Source organism: Musa acuminata, chromosome BXJ3-8 (assembly GCF_036884655.1).
Source record: "Musa acuminata AAA Group cultivar baxijiao chromosome BXJ3-8, Cavendish_Baxijiao_AAA, whole genome shotgun sequence".
NCBI lineage: Eukaryota > Viridiplantae > Streptophyta > Magnoliopsida > Zingiberales > Musaceae > Musa > Musa acuminata.
The window spans coordinates 47,665,406-47,682,509 of record NC_088356.1 but is presented as its reverse complement, the minus strand read 5'-3'; the positions used below and the strand labels follow the sequence as shown (position 1 = coordinate 47,682,509).

Here is a 17,104-nt window from a genome sequence, read left to right as displayed (position 1 = left end):
CTCATATATCAATTTTTCGTGTGTGGGACTCAAAACAGAAAACATAACATGTAGTGGTCTTTGTCCCTACCCCATCTGATCTTTATAAATAATACATACATACGCTTACCATATGTTAACTACCATATGCTTCCCAAGTTGGCATGGAAGCCAACCGTAGGTGACTAAACAATGCACATACATGATTAAGGTCAAAAAGCTGATCTATGAAGACAACCATAACAAAACTTACCTGAGTCCCTCGAGCGGCAATGCAAGTCTGATCTTACGAAGAATCACTGGCTGCATGCATCATCTCAGATTAACCAATCTTAGTCGTAGATGATTGCAATGCAATTCTGCAAGTGGAAATCAACATGATCTTCTCCGATCATCACTTGCACAACCATCGTACAGACACTTAAAGCAGATAAGCTTTTATCTGGAATAGTCACCCACTGACTGATGATTCCAAGAATGACCAAAGCAGCCACCTCTAGAGTACTTTGAAGTTAGTCCGGCATGGCATGGCATAGCATGGCAGGGCGACCGCTGCATCAAGTAAGTGACCATCTTGGGAGATAACTCTAGCTGGGCGTCAATAAACATTCAAATGGGAAACACCACACTACACTAGGACGGATAACCTACCGTGTCCTAGAAACATAAAAGCTGGCACACATTACATTTGCAACGATACATAATGCTACAAGGAAGCCACAATTTATAGTCATCCTAGATTTCCATTTTGACTATAGCGGTGGATGGTGGCTCTGCCATGGTGGGCAAGTATTGGAGCCAGTCCTTCGCACAGAAAAGTGCCTCCACCGTCTCCGGACGTAAAGAGCTTCGGTATTCATCAAGCACTCTGCTTCCAGTTCCTGAACTAAATATGGAGCAGCCCGTTGAAACCATGGATACGGGGATAGCTAAGATATCTCGGGCCATCTTTGAGAGCGTTGGATACTTGAGATAGTTGAGCTTCCACCAATTCAAGATATCAAAATCTTGGATCCGTGGCACAAGTGACTCTTCTAAATATTGGTCTATCTCTGGCTTAGATGGCTGATTCACAGATAACTCAGACAGATACATATCAAAGTCTTGAAGCCCGTCCACCGTGGGCACATTGCTGTCATTGCCATTGATGTGGTTGGCCTCACCTTGGTCCACATAAGCTGGAGTCAGAGGAAGTGGCTGGGCAACATACTCGAGGTAGAGTTCATGAATGCTGTCATCGACCAACTTTACATACCTGGCAGAGTCTGCACCATAAACTTTTGAGAAACTGAACTCGACAAGCTTAATTTTGAAACGGGGATCCATAACCACAGCAAGAGCCAAGATGAGGCTGCAATCTTTCCAATATTTGTCAAACTTCTCATGCATCTCATTAGCTATGCCGCTGACCATAGTGTCCTCGCTCAATGTTGCACTATTCAGCTCCACCAGGAGTTTCCATGCTTCATGGAAAAATATATTTGCGGTTGGATCTGCTGTTGCCATGACGACATTAGCGGAGTCATACAGAAGTTTTAGGTATGTGCAAACGACTTCCACCTTCATCCAGTCATCAGCTGATGGAGCTTCATTGTAGTTATCATCACATGTTTCCAAGAAATTAAATGCTCGTTTATATTCCAATGCAGCTACAAGCATGAGGTAAGTTGTGTTCCACTGTGTCGTGACATCAAGAGATAGGGCTTTTGTGCTGAGAATTTCAAGTTGTAGAGCAATCTCAGCAAATTTCTCTTCACGGGCTGGAGAAGCTTTCACAAATTTTATACTTTCACGGATGTTATATATGATACCATGGATAGAAGCAATCACGTCTTCTGCAATAACATTCAGGATATTGGCATAGCAACGCACAACAAACAACTGTCCTTTCAGCATGAGCATGTTCTTGTTGGAGAGGTGGTCCCTCAGGTTTGCACTATAGATGTCGTGTGATGAGCAGTTGTTGTCCAAGGTGATCGTGAACAACTTACTTTTCATATTCCAATCTGAAAGGCTAACACCAATAGCTTCGCTAAGAGCATTTTCTGAATGAGGAGAAGATACCATCATGAAGCTCAGCATCCTTCGATGCAACTTCCAGTCGCTGTCAATGAATTGCCCGGTAAGGCAAATGTATCCAAGAGTCTGACTGGTTGTCCAGAGACCTATTGTCAGGCTGATCCTTCCAGGTATAGTTACAAAGGCTTGCATGAGGTTTTGTTTTTCCTTCTGATATAAAGATAAGACTTCTCCTTCAATAGTACTCACATCAACCATCTTAAACTGCGGTTGGAGACTTTGAACAAAAGCAACAAAGGCAGGGTGCTCAACCATATCGAGTGGATATTCATGCACAATGATCATCCTAGCAAGATTCACATAGCTTTGGTCCTGATCAAAAACACTTGAAAAACCAGATGTCCTATAGCGTCTTTTGGGTGGATCAGGGGTATCTCCATCGGATTTTGCCACCGAAGCAAGTGCCAGTTTGTTCTGATATTTTATTTTGGGACAGGAACCTAAAGCGATATGTCTCTTGAGGTGGCTAGTGCCTGCTATCTTTGACCCACTACTGTATGCAAAGGTTTGTTTACACAGTTTGCAGCAAGCTCGTGTACATCCGCCAGAGACTTCTTCGATTGTAAAGTGCTCCCAAACTGATGACTTCTTTCTCCTGCGTCTTGTAGTTGGCAGTGGTGTTTCTGTGTCGACTGGTCCATTATCATTACCTCCTGTCATACTACATTAATAATAATAATATATATTAAGTTGCATTAATAAAAATGAATGCTATTAAAGACACTTCAATTTTGGATGGAGGATTTTGATAAAAATACAGCACTTCAATTTTACTGGGACATGTCTCCACTATTGGTTTTTTACCGGATGACGCCCCCCTATTCGTTTTACCTGGGGACGCCTTTTTTTCTAAATGACAAAAAATCCCATGAACCAAACCCAATTGAAATTAGGGACTTTTTGGATCGATTCTGTAATCGATGAGTGCAATTTAGTTCAATTTTTGAATTTAACTGAGTCAACTTCCAGTAAACCAACTCAAACTTTCAATTATAGATCATATGATCAATTTCAGGATCGATTAGGTCAAGGGGATTGGGATCACATGAAAAATTAATTTTATTATAAAAATAATAAACTAACATGCTATTAGAAAATTTGAAAATCGAGAATGAAAATCCATATGTTGTATGCTAAAAGAATTTTCTGCATCACGTTCCTTAAGATAGCTATGGTTTGAAAAAAGACTTACCCAGTGCACGAGGCTATGTCTATATTATTCGAAACTTACCAAATCTTCCTAATCACAAAGAAAGCAATGGTTACAAGAATGAATATGAATCTAAGAAATAAAATTATATAAAATCAATGATAAAAAAGACGTTCTTTATAAATATGTATGATATATTTATCAGAAAATTATCAATAGTATCACATGAAAATACTAACATAGTAACATTTTTATATATGTCACGAAAATTCAAAATTTATTTCCCTACATTTTTAAAGATCAATGGTGAAGTGTAGAGTCATGTGCAAAAACATATAATTAAGATCTATTTGAAGATATCTTTGACCAAAAATTTGGAATTAATTTCAAAACTCGTCACATCTCCCTGTTTATAGGTGACAATACATGCTTACCTAATTGGTAGACTAGACAAATAATTATGTTCTACGGTTATATTAACACAGTTGCAAAATGAAAAGCGTACTAAAGGTATCACTAACATCTGATCCTTGTATGATCCCTAAGATTTTCATATATTCATCCTCTAGATGTGACATCTTGGTAGAACATCCATCATACGGTTATGACATTGCATAAACCTTAGAGGTGATTTTCTACATCCCTAAAAGGACATAGGTGATCGAACCATTATTTGCTTCTTTTAATTTTTTTTATAAGGGATACAAGAGATTAACACAATATAACATATCAACTCTAGGTCCATATAGGACCCTACTATCACTTTAAACCACACTACACAATGCAGCTTCAATGACAATAGCATCATGCAGATGGGTTTTAGAATGAAAGAAAAAAGAAATTTATGTAGGCAGAGAGATAGCAAAGAATGTAATGGACAAGAAAAGATTACAGATATAACATGAAATGGCTCCTAATGCAACTCATCTCATTAAAAGAAGCCTTCAAGTCACAAGTGTCTAATTCAATATCTGACGAAAGTGAAACATGAGCTACATTCTTTCTTCAACAGACCTAACTAACATGACCCCAGACCAAATATAATCTGTTTATCCTTAAAAACCATGGAAATGATTACTACTGTTGGTTGGAACCAATTATGACATTTGATATTACCAAATAGAATTAGGAACCTAACATGAGTTAGTAGAATTTAACAGCACAAAATCCAATACTAATTGGAGCACATTCCTTATTGATTCCCTTTTCTTCATTGCTTGCAATGAGTTTGGACAGATCCATTTATCAAATTTCTTTTTGTGATTAACGGCCATCATAACATATAACAAATCCATGGGGTTCTAATTCATATTTACCAAATCAGCCAATCCCACCCCAGTTCAGTTGATCTCAATCGGGATTGATCAAGAATCAAGGTTGAACTGAATGTGTCCAATCCCTCAGTCGCATCACCTAAGTTGGACTCACAGCCCATTCTGTTCAATTCTCACACCAAAGAGGTTTCCGCCAGTTATACAAGAAGGGTAAAAGGAAGTCAGTAGACCAGCAAGAAATCATTTGACAAACGAAGAGGGGAAGAACTCCAAAAGAAATAATAAAAAAAGATAGATCAGCAAGACAAGTGCCAGTTACCTTTATTTGACTTCTTAATAGATGAATTCTAATTCTTTGAAATGAAATATATCCAGATCTTCATTATTTAATTTTTTTTGGGGTCAATCCAACACAAAGAATCCTGATCAGACCTTAATCTCATTGAGTTGCAAGAAAATAGTTGGGGAAAAAATAATAGCCAAGTTATTATTTATTATTACAAAGCCATTATACCACGACACTTTTCATTTTTATCACTATTCATTAAAAGTAAAATAATATTCGTGCAAAGTGATTGACTATTCATGTACCTTGATTATATATTAGCATCTTTTGGTATAAATATTATGAGTCCTTTCACCCAAAAAAAAAGAGTTTATCAACTTTTATCTTTGTAATAGTGATATGAGCAACAATACATGGTCATCAAGACACCATTTAAATGGTACACAAATGACAACTACATAAATAAAACAGCACACTGCAAGCACGAATCTTTTTAATTTAGAAAAATTGACACCACCAGCTTCAACGTCAACAACGACAATTAACTTGGAGGAGAAGAGAATACCTCATATCTTATCAAGGAGGAGTAGAACCTACAGATGCCAGAGATGCTCAGACTCGCTGCACAGAAAAAAGTTCACAGTTATCGCATCAACAACCAGTGAGCACCCCAACAAACAAATTTTGAGCTGAAGCACCATACGAGATAGAACAGAGGCGACAAGAAAACCAAGGAACCGAGAAATTCCTATACAGGAATCAGAAAATTACTCACGAACTCACATGAAAGACCCAAAATGAAGTCTCGACAACTAATCCGCAACCGAAAGAGGTGGAGGTGAACTATACCACCACCAAGTTAGCAAAAGGCAGGACAACGTTGTCAGCGGGGTATCGGTAGAGGCACCGAACGAGAGAGGAACCAAAGGAATTCCGCCCTCCGGCGGCGTCGAACCGAGCAAGAGGAACAGATCGGCCGGGGATCGGACGGCGGCGCCGCGGCACGGGGCCGCCCGATTTGGGTCGGGATTGCGATTGGGACTGCGATTAGGGCTAGGGTTTGGGCCGTCGTGGCGAGGGAGCTCGGCAGAGGTCACGGGCGCCGCGATCGAAGAGGTGGAGAGAGAGCCAGTTGTGGTTGCCCATGGGCCGGCCACTCGTGGGCCTTCCTTTTATACCCCATTGCGAACCCACCCGGTTCGAGCAACCCGATCCTCTGGCGAAATTGATTTGGTTCGACCCGGTTCGAGCTGAACCCGATTGGAGAATAAATTAGAAATTTGGACACAATTAGGGCTAAACATTTCTTTTAATCTTAGCCCTTTTTTTTTTTGTTTTGCATGATCAATGAGAAAATAAGGATTGAGTTTTGGTGGAGTTGAAGGTAGAATTTATATATCTAAGCACTAATATCTTGCATTGGTTTAGATGTAATAGAATTTATAGGTTTGCTACAAGCCATTGTTGATCCACTCATGTTCATCCAAACTTCGAACAGAGAAAGATCAAAAGGAATGTTAAAGGGACAGTGAGATCTCAGAACATTGGGTTTTGTCCATCTCCTTCTTCCTCCCAGATATTTCTCCTCTCTTCTCTATCTTGTATGCTCTTCGTCTACCCTTTGTTTGTGAAGCGCTCCACCCACCTCTCGTGCCTCCTATGCATTCTCTGCCTCCGTTGGATTCATGAGCTGTTGCGGCAGTAGGAAAGCGGAGAAGATCATGTTGGTTGATTTCCAATGCAGAATTGCATTGCAGTCATCTACCAGTAGGATTGGTTAATCTGAAATGGTGCATTGATCTCATCTACTCATGTTAATGTCAACCTCGATTGTCGTTGCTTAGATAGGCTCAACAACGTTGCATGAAGACCAAGCTTAAGAAGTCGCACATATCATTACACGCTTATTTATGTTGGCATTATTTGATAGCTCTCGACTCGACATGGATAGGTAGATGTAAGCGGACAGGAGACGCACACAGCACAACGGTCCTTCAGAGATCCACCTTCTTGGCCTCGCTGCTGCTCCCTTGAACCTTCTCCTTGTCTCCTGCGTCGTCTCCGCCGGCGATGCTCACCACCCGGGGGCCCCTGATCTTTTCCGGGGCCAGCTTCGGAAGCGCCACCGTCAGCACACCGTCCTCCAGCTTGGCGCTCACGGAGTCGAGATCGGCGTTGTCCGGCAGCCGGAACTGGCGCCAGAACTTGCCGTGGGAGCGCTCCACCCGGTGCCAGTGCTCGTCTTTCTTCTCCTCCTCCCTCTGCCGCTCGCCGCTCACCCGCAGGATCCTGTTCTCCTCCACCTCTATCTTTAGCTCCTCCTTCTTCAACCCTGCAGGTATGCACCCACCCACCGTCATCATCATCTTTTCAGCTGCTACTTTGTGTGTGTGTTAGAGAGAGAGAGAGAGAGGTACTCACCGGGGACGTCGATCATGATGTGATGGTGGGTGGGTGTCTCCTTCCAGTCGACCCTGGCGTGGGTGACGACCGCCATGTCGTCGCGGTCGAGGCCGAAGGGGATGTGCTCCAGGATGCGGAACGGGTCGGGGACCCGGTCCGACAGCGGGCTCCCCGCCCGGTCAAGCCACGGCAGCAGCGAGCCGCTAGACGGCGTCGCGCCCAACCAAACCGGCAGTAGAAGCAGCAGCGGCAGTAGAAGCGCGGCGGAGAAGGGGGGCCTCATCGTCGCCATATCAAGCAAGCCAGAAGAGGAAGAAGAAGCGCGAGTTGTGCCCTTGGCAAGGTGTCGTTCGTCGCAAAGTAAGGAAATGCTTTCTTACCGCATCGCCGACGTCGGGCGGTCTCCCGGTTATATAGGCCGGTAGGACTGGGGTCCGCCATCGGACACGTGGCGGCATCAAGGGGCCGCTAGGGAAGACGGGAAGGTTCGAGCGAGCTCAGCTGGAGGATGTAGGAAGGTTCTAAAGAGAGTTCGAGAGGGTTCAGTGTTGGGGCTCTTAAGGGCCTATCGCAAATCCCCATACGCGAATCCAACCTTACCCACTCATGAATTCCGTCGTCGCGGTCGAAGTCGTCCGTAAAGTCGTGCATGTCCTGCTACCGAGTTGCCGTTGCTGAAACATATCTTTTAATCAATACAACGGCCGGCGTGAGCGAGTCTTCGTATCTCCTCCGAATCATCGTCGTCATCATCATCGTCTCTCTCTATCTCTGTCTCGCGTTTCTTTGGTTGATCTTTTAGGAAATGGCGGAGCCGGCGAAGCTCACGCTGTATTCCGACTGGTGGAGTTCGTGCTCGCAGCGGGTCCTCATCGTCCTTAATATCAAAGGTTCTTCCTTCAAGGGTTTCTAGCGTGACGCGTCGATCGCGCTGAAATCTTAACTGTTGTTTTATTCTTTGGTTGTTGAATTCGACGCCGTCGGTCACGTTTTCTGATTTATGTGTAATGAAAGGGTTGGAGTACGAGTACAAGGCTGTGAATCTTTTGAAGGGCGAACATTTCGATCCAGGTCGGAGAGCGAATACCTTCTTTGGACTTGGCAACAATTATTGCGTGACCAAAATTGCTTATTTATTGTTTCCCCTGCGCTTCTTGCACTGATTGTTCTTCTTGAATCCAGAATTTGAGAAGCTCAACCCGATGAACTATGTTCCGGCGCTTGTAGACGGGGATACGGTAATTGGTGACTCGTTTGCAATCATATTGGTGAGCAAAAGATGTATTTTCCCGTTATTTGATTTATGGCTGAACCCGTTGGAGCCTGATTCTTGGGTGATGGTTGTTTTGGTCCTCGCATCTGCTAATTGAAGGTGTTCCATTGGTTTGTGCAGTATTTAGAAGACAAGTACCCTCAGCATCCCCTGCTGCCTCAAGACCCGAAAAAGAAAGCACTCAATCTCCAGGTGAACTTCCTAGGTAGATGATACCCTTACACAGTGCGGTTAGGTGTCTAGTTGGTATATGTTACCCTTTACCACTGTATTCTAGTGAGATATCCTATGCTAACGAAATAAAATTTTGCAGTTCATGTTGAATACTAGATATTAATGGTTTGTTGAGTTATAGTATCATAACATATATCTTAGAGGAACTTAGTATAATCCTTCTTATTATTCTTCTGTTTCATTCTTTCGTGATTTCTGATTTCATATGGAATCTCTTTATGAACATCTCATTACACAATCCTTGTTTCGACAGGATGGCATTAGTTTTGTACTTCACAATTCATCATCTTGGTATATCTCATGTGCATTTTTCTGTGAAAGATAAGCCTTGGTCCTGGCCCCATGAACCCTTCGGACACAAACAGAGTTTGAATATTTTTTCACTCTTTACGTATATATTGCAATATCTGTACCATGAGTTTGAATTATCTTCTGCTCTTAGTTATTGTTCAAAGTTACATTGTTTTCAGTTCTAGCAAATCTCAATGGTTATTGCGGTCATTTGTTTTCACAGGCAGCAAGTATAGTCAGCTCGAGTATTCAACCTCTTCAGAATCTTGCTGTACTGGTAAATGAAAAGCTGTACCTACTTTTTCAAAATGTCATTGTTATGTAAGATATATGCTATTCATCTTCGAAAACTCTAATGATAATACTCGTTGTTTCCTGCTTGTGAATTTGCAGCAATTTATTGAGAACAAATTTAACGCTGATGAGAAACTTACATGGGCACAAAATCATATTAATAAAGGATTTGCAGGTTGTTTTTTACTCTGCAATTAATGCCTTCCGTATTAGATAATAGGTTTTATTACTGGTGGTTTCTTAGAATATGTTAATCTGTTTATGGACTCTCTTTGCAAACCAATGCTAGTTACCAATCGCTGTGGTGCTTTGCACAACCAAATGGTCATCCTCCCTGCTTATCAAACTAATACCGCTCTTCCACCTCTTCTTCATCGTCCTGCACTTCTCCTCTGCCTCTTCCTTTGCCTCCTCTTCTTCTCCTTCTTTATCTCCTCCTCCTCATCTACTTCTTCTTCTCCTTCTCCTTCTCCTTCTCTTCCCACCCTTCTCAGTACCACGACATATACAGGCATCCAATGTTTTGGCATGATGGTACAAACCTGACCTGTATCAATCCAGCCGGGGCTAGTATGGGTCTAGTACATGAGACTTCAAACCATAGTCTGTTATGCCTCTCCCACTATCCCATTAATCAGTGAGATATAACCAATCTATCATTAAGTCGATACATTTTGCTGTACGTAATGCCTACAAAGTCATGTTTTCAATCAGTTGTTCATTTGCTTCCTTAAAATTAGTCATTACCAGTCACCACTTAAACTATTTTGCATTCCCCAGTTTCATCTATTACTGCCTCCCTCAAATCTAATTCACGTGATGAACCTGATCTAACACATTAAAGGACCTGTGAAAGATGACCCTCATGTTATACGCCAGAAAATCAGTGTTCATCCTAGCAGGTTTCAACAAGCTGTTATACACAAGGATCATATCGTAGAGGTTTTACTACTCTTTAAAAGACTTTGACCATGTATGAATTTTCTTGATCTCATCATTATTCATTAAAGATGCCTCCCTATAATCTCAAATAGAAATCCCAAAACCATTGTAAAACTTTCTAGATGGTGGATATCACAAGTCTATAATAAGTGTCCCAAATTGTCTTAAGAGGGATGCGATTGAAATTGAATTTCACCAAAATATGCTAGATCAGTATCCATCTTCTTCTCTTTAAAGAGGCATTGTGGACCCTGCATTATTTTAGTGCCTATAGGGTCAATATCACTGATATTTGATGCTTGTCTACTATTGAATAAGTTGAGGAAACACCTAATGCCTCTTAGGGGATGAGATTGGTTGCCTTATACTAGTGCTGCTACCTACCCTAGGGGCCCTACAACTGCATTCATACTAGTGTCTGACTCATCAGCACCACCAATTGCAATTATTGCCACTAAAACACCTAATGCTTGATGTTCCTGCAGTCGCATGATAATGAAAGTGTCAATTAGTTGAATTTTTATTCTGACAGTGTTCTTAGTTTCTCTGTAAACTATTCTTAAGTTTGATTGTTTGTTCGTCTTCAGCACTTGAGAAACTCTTAAAGGAGCATGCTGGCAAATATGCTACCGGGGATGAGGTCCAGCTGGTTAGTCCAACAGTAGCCTTGCGATAAAAATAATTATAGCCAATTAATTTGCTGCTTTATGTGTTATCATTTTGGTGTTTTGTTACATGTTTTTAGTAATTTTCTGGAATTTTTTTAGGTTTTAAGTGAATTTTCTTTTCTTGCATGTGTGTTTAAAATGCATGCATGGAAGCATAAAAATGCATTCTGAGCAACTACTTTTTGTGCTATACTTGTTCCTTTTCTTGTAAGTGTCTGCATTGTGTTCACTAATGATTGTCAATTGTTGAGTCCACGTGGTTGGAAGTTAGAACCAGCTGAGTTCTGCTTCAGCAGTTGGCATAGATCTGCTTGCCTGATCATAAGCAATAGTGATGTTTTGATGATTTATGTCCTTATGTCCCTAGCATATCTGAATCCAGAGACAAGCCGTTCTTTGTCCTGTATTTTAGCATATTGCAGGGTTGAATCACGGTTCATGTGCTTGCAACTGTAATTGTTCTCAGGTTTTCCAAATTAAAATAAAGTAATTTCACTTTATTGTTGTCATGCGCAGGCAGACGTGTTTCTGGCACCCCAGATCTATGCAGGATTAGTGCGCTTCCAAATTGACATGGTATTATATGTTGCATAAGTTTTTTTGCTTTAATAAAATATTGAAATTTTTTATCAAAGTTAATGGAAATCCATCAGATCTCCTCATCCTCTTCTTCCTTTTGCTTTCCGGCATTACATTTAACCTTATTCAATCTATCTGCCCGGTTTTGAAACCATTTATATGTCATTTTTTGCATAACAGACAAGAACTACCGCTTAAGCAACATAACTTACATGATCCAATAACTCAAATCTCAGATTTTGTCGAACTTGGCTCAGATTTTGTGGAACTTGGTTTCACAGTCCCATAGGTGAAAGCCTGTTTTTAACCAAAAACATCCTTCTATAAATCTTTTTGGCATGACGAAGAGACATCAGAGGTGAAAAACTAATGGGATGAGTCCTGAAATATGAATCCCAAGCACTCTTTCCTGAATAACTTTCGAAATTGAATTCAGTATTTTTCTTTTCGGCTGAAAGCTGCTTCATAGCTTACATGTTCATCCATCTGACTCTTTATATCTTCTCTTTATCATGAATGCAGTCTCTTTACCCTACACTAGCCAGATTGAACGATGCATACAACGAACTGCCTGCCTTCCAAGCTGCCCTCCCACAGCGGCAGCCTGATGCGCCTTCTCCATCCTAAGGATCTCTCTGTTGCTGGATTTACTTTGGAAGGAGATAAAGTATGAAAATAAAGCTACTTATAATGTTGCTTCCTCTGCTGTGTTTGATACATTACTCCAATTGCTCCTGGTTGTGTAATCAACTACGCCTGGAACATTTGTAAGTTAAGAGTTTACATGAGAAGGAACACACAAAGTAGTATCAAAATGTGAAGTTTACCTCTGATTTAACCAGGTTTAGATACAGCTATAAAATGCTTGAGTTCTAAGTAATGTTTGAAAATTACTGATGAATGCTAAACTTTGACATATAACATCTGATATCTGACAACCTCACAATTCAAAGAAGAGGAAATGGAAAAAATGATTGTTTGAGTTGTAGCCATAGTTATTTGAATGGAATTGATCATTGAACCTTGTAATTGTACTGCAGGTTCAGTTATAATAAATTATATTTTCTTTTCTTGTTCTTCCTGTCAGTCTCTACTCCCCTCTTTACTCCAAACTTCTCTTTCCTATTCTCTTTCTAATTCCTTTCATTTCCTTCGCCTCTTCTCCCTCTTCCTATTCTTTCTTTTTGCTCTGATAACTATGAATGATAAGTTGCTAACATTAGGCAGATTAACAGCAACAATTGCCAATTGTTCCTACGCTTAGCTTAGTTTATTTGGAGTTGTGTTAGGAGTTATCAAAATCCATAAATGATAACAAAGAGATGAAATGAAAACCTTATAAATTAATTTTCTCAGTTCCAAAATACCCATCGAAGTCATTGCTATCATCAGCTGAGTGAAACTCGAGATATAAAATACTCTCGAGCTCTGGAGGACATTTTGTGCCAATCTAATGGCAAGTCAAGCATGCAAAACAGAATTCCAAGTTGAAATAAGAACTACACCAAATTTATTTTTTCAGAACAAAGATCTTAGTCACTGGTACTAACAATTTATGAAACACGGTTAATTCCATGACCATAATGGTAAAGATCAACAGAATTGGATTTTTCGGGTAGGTGGAGCAAGGTAGCCCTTTGCTATCAGGCTCTCTTGAGAGTCTTTTATTGCATTTTCTATCGGTCTGAAGACGAGGCCGAGGTCGAGCAGCTTCTTTGCTGCATCTTTGAGTGCTACAAGTCCTGGCTGAGTTTCTTCTGTAAACCTGGTAACGGGATATTAGCAATCAGTGCATATACAGAAAAAGAAGGAACAAATCAAATTTACAGAGGGTTAAGTTCTTCTAAAACACTATAACCAAATACAAGTCCGAGTGCAGGGCATAAAAAGGATAATGTAGAGGCTGATAAATGCAACATGACTTTTGAAAAGAGATGAAGCCAAACCAAACTATGGCCCAGATACCAGAATGCCAGTTTGATAGATTGCAGTTTACAAGCTACCTTGATAAACAATTAGAAGGAAAGAGAGCAGTAAAAGAATAAGACAGAAGTGCAGAAATAAGTGTCTAACAAGAGATTGATGTGCATCATCAAACTGTCAAGCATTTATCTGAAATAAATAACGAAAACAAAAACGTAAGGCGGCAAAATCCACAGTAAAGGAAAACTTGAACAATAAGATAAAACAACAAAAATCAAATGTGTAAATAAAACCATGAAACTAATGATTTCAGCCATTACGATTACCACTGGTAAAATCGTAAAAGTTATGGACCAGGAACACTTGGTAATGGGTTTAGTTCAGAAACATGAGATGAATCTTGATTCCAGTTATTCTGCTAGCAAAAGCAAGACTGTGTACCAATTTCTATTGGGACTGGCTGGATTCAGATGGGGAAGTGTGATCGACAAGGTGGTGGATACATGATCCTGAACACCACATTGAATGCATATATTCAATGGTGTATCAAAGTGACTGCACATCCAGCGGCGGCTCTTATGGCCTACTGTGGCACACTGAGAAATGGGAAAGGCCTTTATGGCAGAAGTTTCCATCCTAAAACATTCCCATCATTCTGTGATCTAGAGGTAATCTGGTCAATTGGTTTTGCTTCCCTGTATTTTCTCCAACATTTTTTGTCACCCCCAGAAGAAACAGGTACTGACTGTTGTGATGCACAATTTGTCTTGTACTTCTCAAAGGATTCGAGAGAGAGATCACATGATCCATTAAAGTAGTCAATGCCTGAAGCTTACGAGGATTCTTACTACTGCTTCTGGCATCACAGAATTCCGATACAATGCCCCATTTGTGAGAGACACAAGTTGACGGTATCGGATTTACCTCCTACCAGTAAATTATAAAAACACATTTATATATACTAAAATAATCAATATGTGAACAATGTAGGAGGGGGATAGTCACACCTTAAGTCATGTGATCCTCTTTTATAACTTGAACCTTTGGTCACCTACACCACAAAAGAGCAACCTCATCATGAAACTGATGATGTAAATAGGTTTTCAAAAGGTCATTTGAATCATATTTCAAATCAAACCAGCCTAGTCCAGAAATGACCTACCTATAATTAGTTCCTTAGTCTTATTAGTTTTTAACTTTTTATGATGATTTTGTTATGCTATTAAAAAAAGGTGATTGAAAGTCATCTTCTGAGACAATAGTTTCAACTAGTTTTTCGGTCATTATGAGTCCAATCCTTTAACACTGAAGTATAAGTGACCTTTATGTAGATGTCTACAAGAAACAAATAAATTTGTGAGTAAAAGTCGATGAATTCTTAAATATCCTTGGTTGAGGATTCCCTCTTCCCTTGTTGTTTATCTCTTCTCTTTTATTGCTCTTAAAACTTTTGACTTTTTCTACTCTAAACTGGTCTATCATCTTAGGACTATGTCACCATAAATGACCATAATTCAAGTCATCAATTAATTGTATCAGCCAGCGTCGGAAAATTCAGACATACTTTTGCATCACCCTCAGACCCCCTATGAGATTGCAATGATATTCACCCTCAGATACAATAGCAATCTTGGAGATAACTAAACCAGCTTATTCCAGATCGACTACAGAACCAATATATTTTGACATAATCAAGAATAAAAACAGATCTCAATATAAAATGAAAAACAGAAAAATAACCACAGTAAGAAAAGAAAGAAAAAAAATATGTGCTCGGAATCAAAATGAAAAAAGGTTGACATGTTCCTGGTGAAGATCGGATCTTAAAAGAATAGTAGCAGAACTTAAAGTAGGCTTTGTTGTGGGGTCAGGTAACCCATAGTTTTACACCCATAATTGAAACCCCAATAAGAAACACTATAACATCCCAATGAAGGTTCTTCTAACGATACCTAAACTTCTGCACTTTCACAGATTTTTCCAACAGCAAAACACAAATATCTTCAGAAAATGAATCAAATTTGTAAAAGGTCAATGCCACACCAGGGACCATGGTCTCCGGGAACTGATGCAAAGGCATAAGGCATAAAACACACTTCTAAGGTAAATGATCATGCTTAAATGAGAATCTACCAAACAAAGAAATTCTCAAGATGTTGATGACCAAGATTTATTTGCCATTTCCATATCCTAGCAAGGATGCTTTTGACAGGGTGGCATACACACAACCCGATACGATAACCCCTCATATTGGAATTTATTTTTTCCAATTCAAGTCCAAATTGAGTCAAAAGTGGATGGAGGATTCTCTGATTTTTTATTGTTCAATTTGGTATGTTCAGCAGGTAAAGGATAGTTGCAAAGGATCTGTATATTCAGATGGTGTACTTCATCTATAACTAGCAGATGGTCTGCGAGGAAGTACAAAGTAAAAGCAGCAAAAAGAAAGAGGTATGATCTGAATATTTTAAGGATCTTCCAAATGTTTTACTGAGCTCTACGACCACATCTACCATCAGTACTGGAACAAGAAGGGTGGGTCAACAGAAAACACCTGAAACACATACTCACCAACAAATTAAGAGAAATAAACTCTAGATCTCCCGTGATCATACATGCACAATTATTCAGTTATGGCATGTAACCCACATCAAGTAGCTTAATGTTTCTTGATTGAAAAAGGGTGACTCAATACGCAAGTCAATGTACACAACCTTATCACTAAAACCAAAGAAGCAATATCACCAATGTTCCAAGGCTCACTCTTTGGAATTTTCTTGATGGTACTCTAAAACTAAATAACATTTCCTGAAAGACATTACTTTGGACATACTATTGATTTCATGTTGAATGGTAATACAAGTTATTACATGAACAAAATCCAACAAGCATGTTGGTTTTCTTAAAAGTGTGGTATCACACAGAAACATATGTTATAATTTGGTGACTTATCAGAGACCCAGATATTGAGTAAATGTGAAATCTATACAAAAGATAATATTCACATCCAACATATTCTTTCCAAAGACAAATGAAACTGGCCACCATATTTACCAAAAACTAACCACCGATAAAATTTAATATGACTCGTGAAGTCATAACCTTAAGGATCAGATCAGACAACCTTGAGAGCTCAAACGCTCATTCCAGTCATACATATGAAAGTCCACTTGAAGAACCAATTCATCCAAAATACAACATTTCGTCTCGAATTACTCTTGAACTTATCATTTCTGGTTTCCCTCTGATTGCAGCATTAGTACAGACAAATCAGGCACCAAACAAACACAACATGGCAGCTCAAGAAACGAAGTCGACGTAAACAAAATCCACGATCGATCAATAAGAATCACCTAAAACCTAAAAAGACAAGAAAATCCTGGTCAGTGAATCAAATTCGAAAAGAATCGATATTAAGAGCTATCAACAAACCAATAAACAACAAATCTCTCGCACAAAACCGGATCTTTAGGAAACGGAAGGGAAGAAAGCGAGGGGACCTTCAAGGAATCAATGGGAATCGAGCGTCATCCACGGGTTCCACGATCAGTGGTGGGTGGTGGGGTGATCTTCAGGGCGGCGGAAGTGGTTGTAGGCGGCCTCGCCGGCGAGGTAGATGCCGAAGGCGACAAGGGCGATGCCAAGGCCCGGAGTGGCGTGGCGGAGGTTGTTGGCGAGCATCGGGTGCTTCCGCCACTCATCCCTCCGCCGGAAGAACTCCCCCGTCGA

The 17,104-nt window shown here is 40.1% G+C and overlaps 3 protein-coding genes across 8 annotated transcripts; 1 reads left to right on the top strand and 2 right to left on the bottom strand.

Annotated features, from left to right (window-relative positions):
• Positions 1-345: 345 nt before the first annotated feature.
• LOC135644770 (zinc finger BED domain-containing protein RICESLEEPER 2-like) lies at positions 346-5,913 on the bottom strand. 3 transcript variants are annotated; one of them, XM_065162666.1, is made up of 3 exons: positions 5,544-5,913; positions 5,334-5,389; positions 346-2,719 (listed from the first exon to the last, which is right to left on the bottom strand). In XM_065162666.1, exons 2-3 carry the CDS (start codon positions 5,336-5,338, stop codon positions 715-717), a joined length of 2,010 nt encoding a protein of 669 aa, XP_065018738.1. In that variant the 5' UTR covers positions 5,339-5,389; positions 5,544-5,913; the 3' UTR covers positions 346-714. The 3 variants fall into 3 exon arrangements, with proteins under 3 accessions (XP_065018738.1, XP_065018737.1, XP_065018739.1); XM_065162665.1 differs by having other exon boundaries at positions 5,552-5,913; XM_065162667.1 differs by having other exon boundaries at positions 5,618-5,913.
• Positions 5,914-6,644: 731 nt separating this feature from the next.
• Positions 6,645-7,567, bottom strand: LOC135644774 (22.0 kDa class IV heat shock protein-like). Its single transcript, XM_065162674.1, has 2 exons — positions 7,190-7,567; positions 6,645-7,100 (listed from the first exon to the last, which is right to left on the bottom strand). Exons 1-2 carry the CDS (start codon positions 7,461-7,463, stop codon positions 6,763-6,765), a joined length of 612 nt encoding a protein of 203 aa, XP_065018746.1. The 5' UTR covers positions 7,464-7,567; the 3' UTR covers positions 6,645-6,762.
• Positions 7,568-7,720: 153 nt separating this feature from the next.
• On the top strand, positions 7,721-12,332 carry LOC135644773 (glutathione S-transferase zeta class-like). 4 transcript variants are annotated; one of them, XM_065162670.1, is made up of 9 exons: positions 7,734-8,061; positions 8,186-8,242; positions 8,354-8,439; positions 8,565-8,636; positions 9,193-9,246; positions 9,363-9,438; positions 10,793-10,854; positions 11,390-11,449; positions 11,975-12,332. In XM_065162670.1, exons 1-9 carry the CDS (start codon positions 7,977-7,979, stop codon positions 12,077-12,079), a joined length of 657 nt encoding a protein of 218 aa, XP_065018742.1. In that variant the 5' UTR covers positions 7,734-7,976; the 3' UTR covers positions 12,080-12,332. The 4 variants fall into 4 exon arrangements, with proteins under 4 accessions (XP_065018745.1, XP_065018744.1, XP_065018743.1 ...); XM_065162672.1 differs by lacking the exon at positions 9,363-9,438 and having other exon boundaries at positions 7,726-8,061; positions 8,565-8,649; XM_065162671.1 differs by lacking the exon at positions 11,390-11,449 and having other exon boundaries at positions 7,727-8,061.
• Positions 12,333-17,104: the final 4,772 nt, after the last annotated feature.

Excerpts from the sequence above, each read along its gene's own strand:
- LOC135644773 (XM_065162670.1), top strand. The coding sequence starts at position 7,977 with ATGGCGGAGCCGGCGAAGCTCACGCTGTATTCCGACTGGTGGAGTTCG. Across the intron at positions 9,247-9,362 it reads TTCAGAATCTTGCTGTACTG|CAATTTATTGAGAACAAATT; the intron begins GTAAATGAAAAG and ends GTGAATTTGCAG. Across the intron at positions 9,439-10,792 it reads TATTAATAAAGGATTTGCAG|CACTTGAGAAACTCTTAAAG; the intron begins GTTGTTTTTTAC and ends GTTCGTCTTCAG.
- LOC135644774 (XM_065162674.1), bottom strand. The coding sequence starts at position 7,463 with ATGGCGACGATGAGGCCCCCCTTCTCCGCCGCGCTTCTACTGCCGCTG. Across the intron at positions 7,101-7,189 it reads CATCATGATCGACGTCCCCG|GGTTGAAGAAGGAGGAGCTA; the intron begins GTGAGTACCTCT and ends GCATACCTGCAG.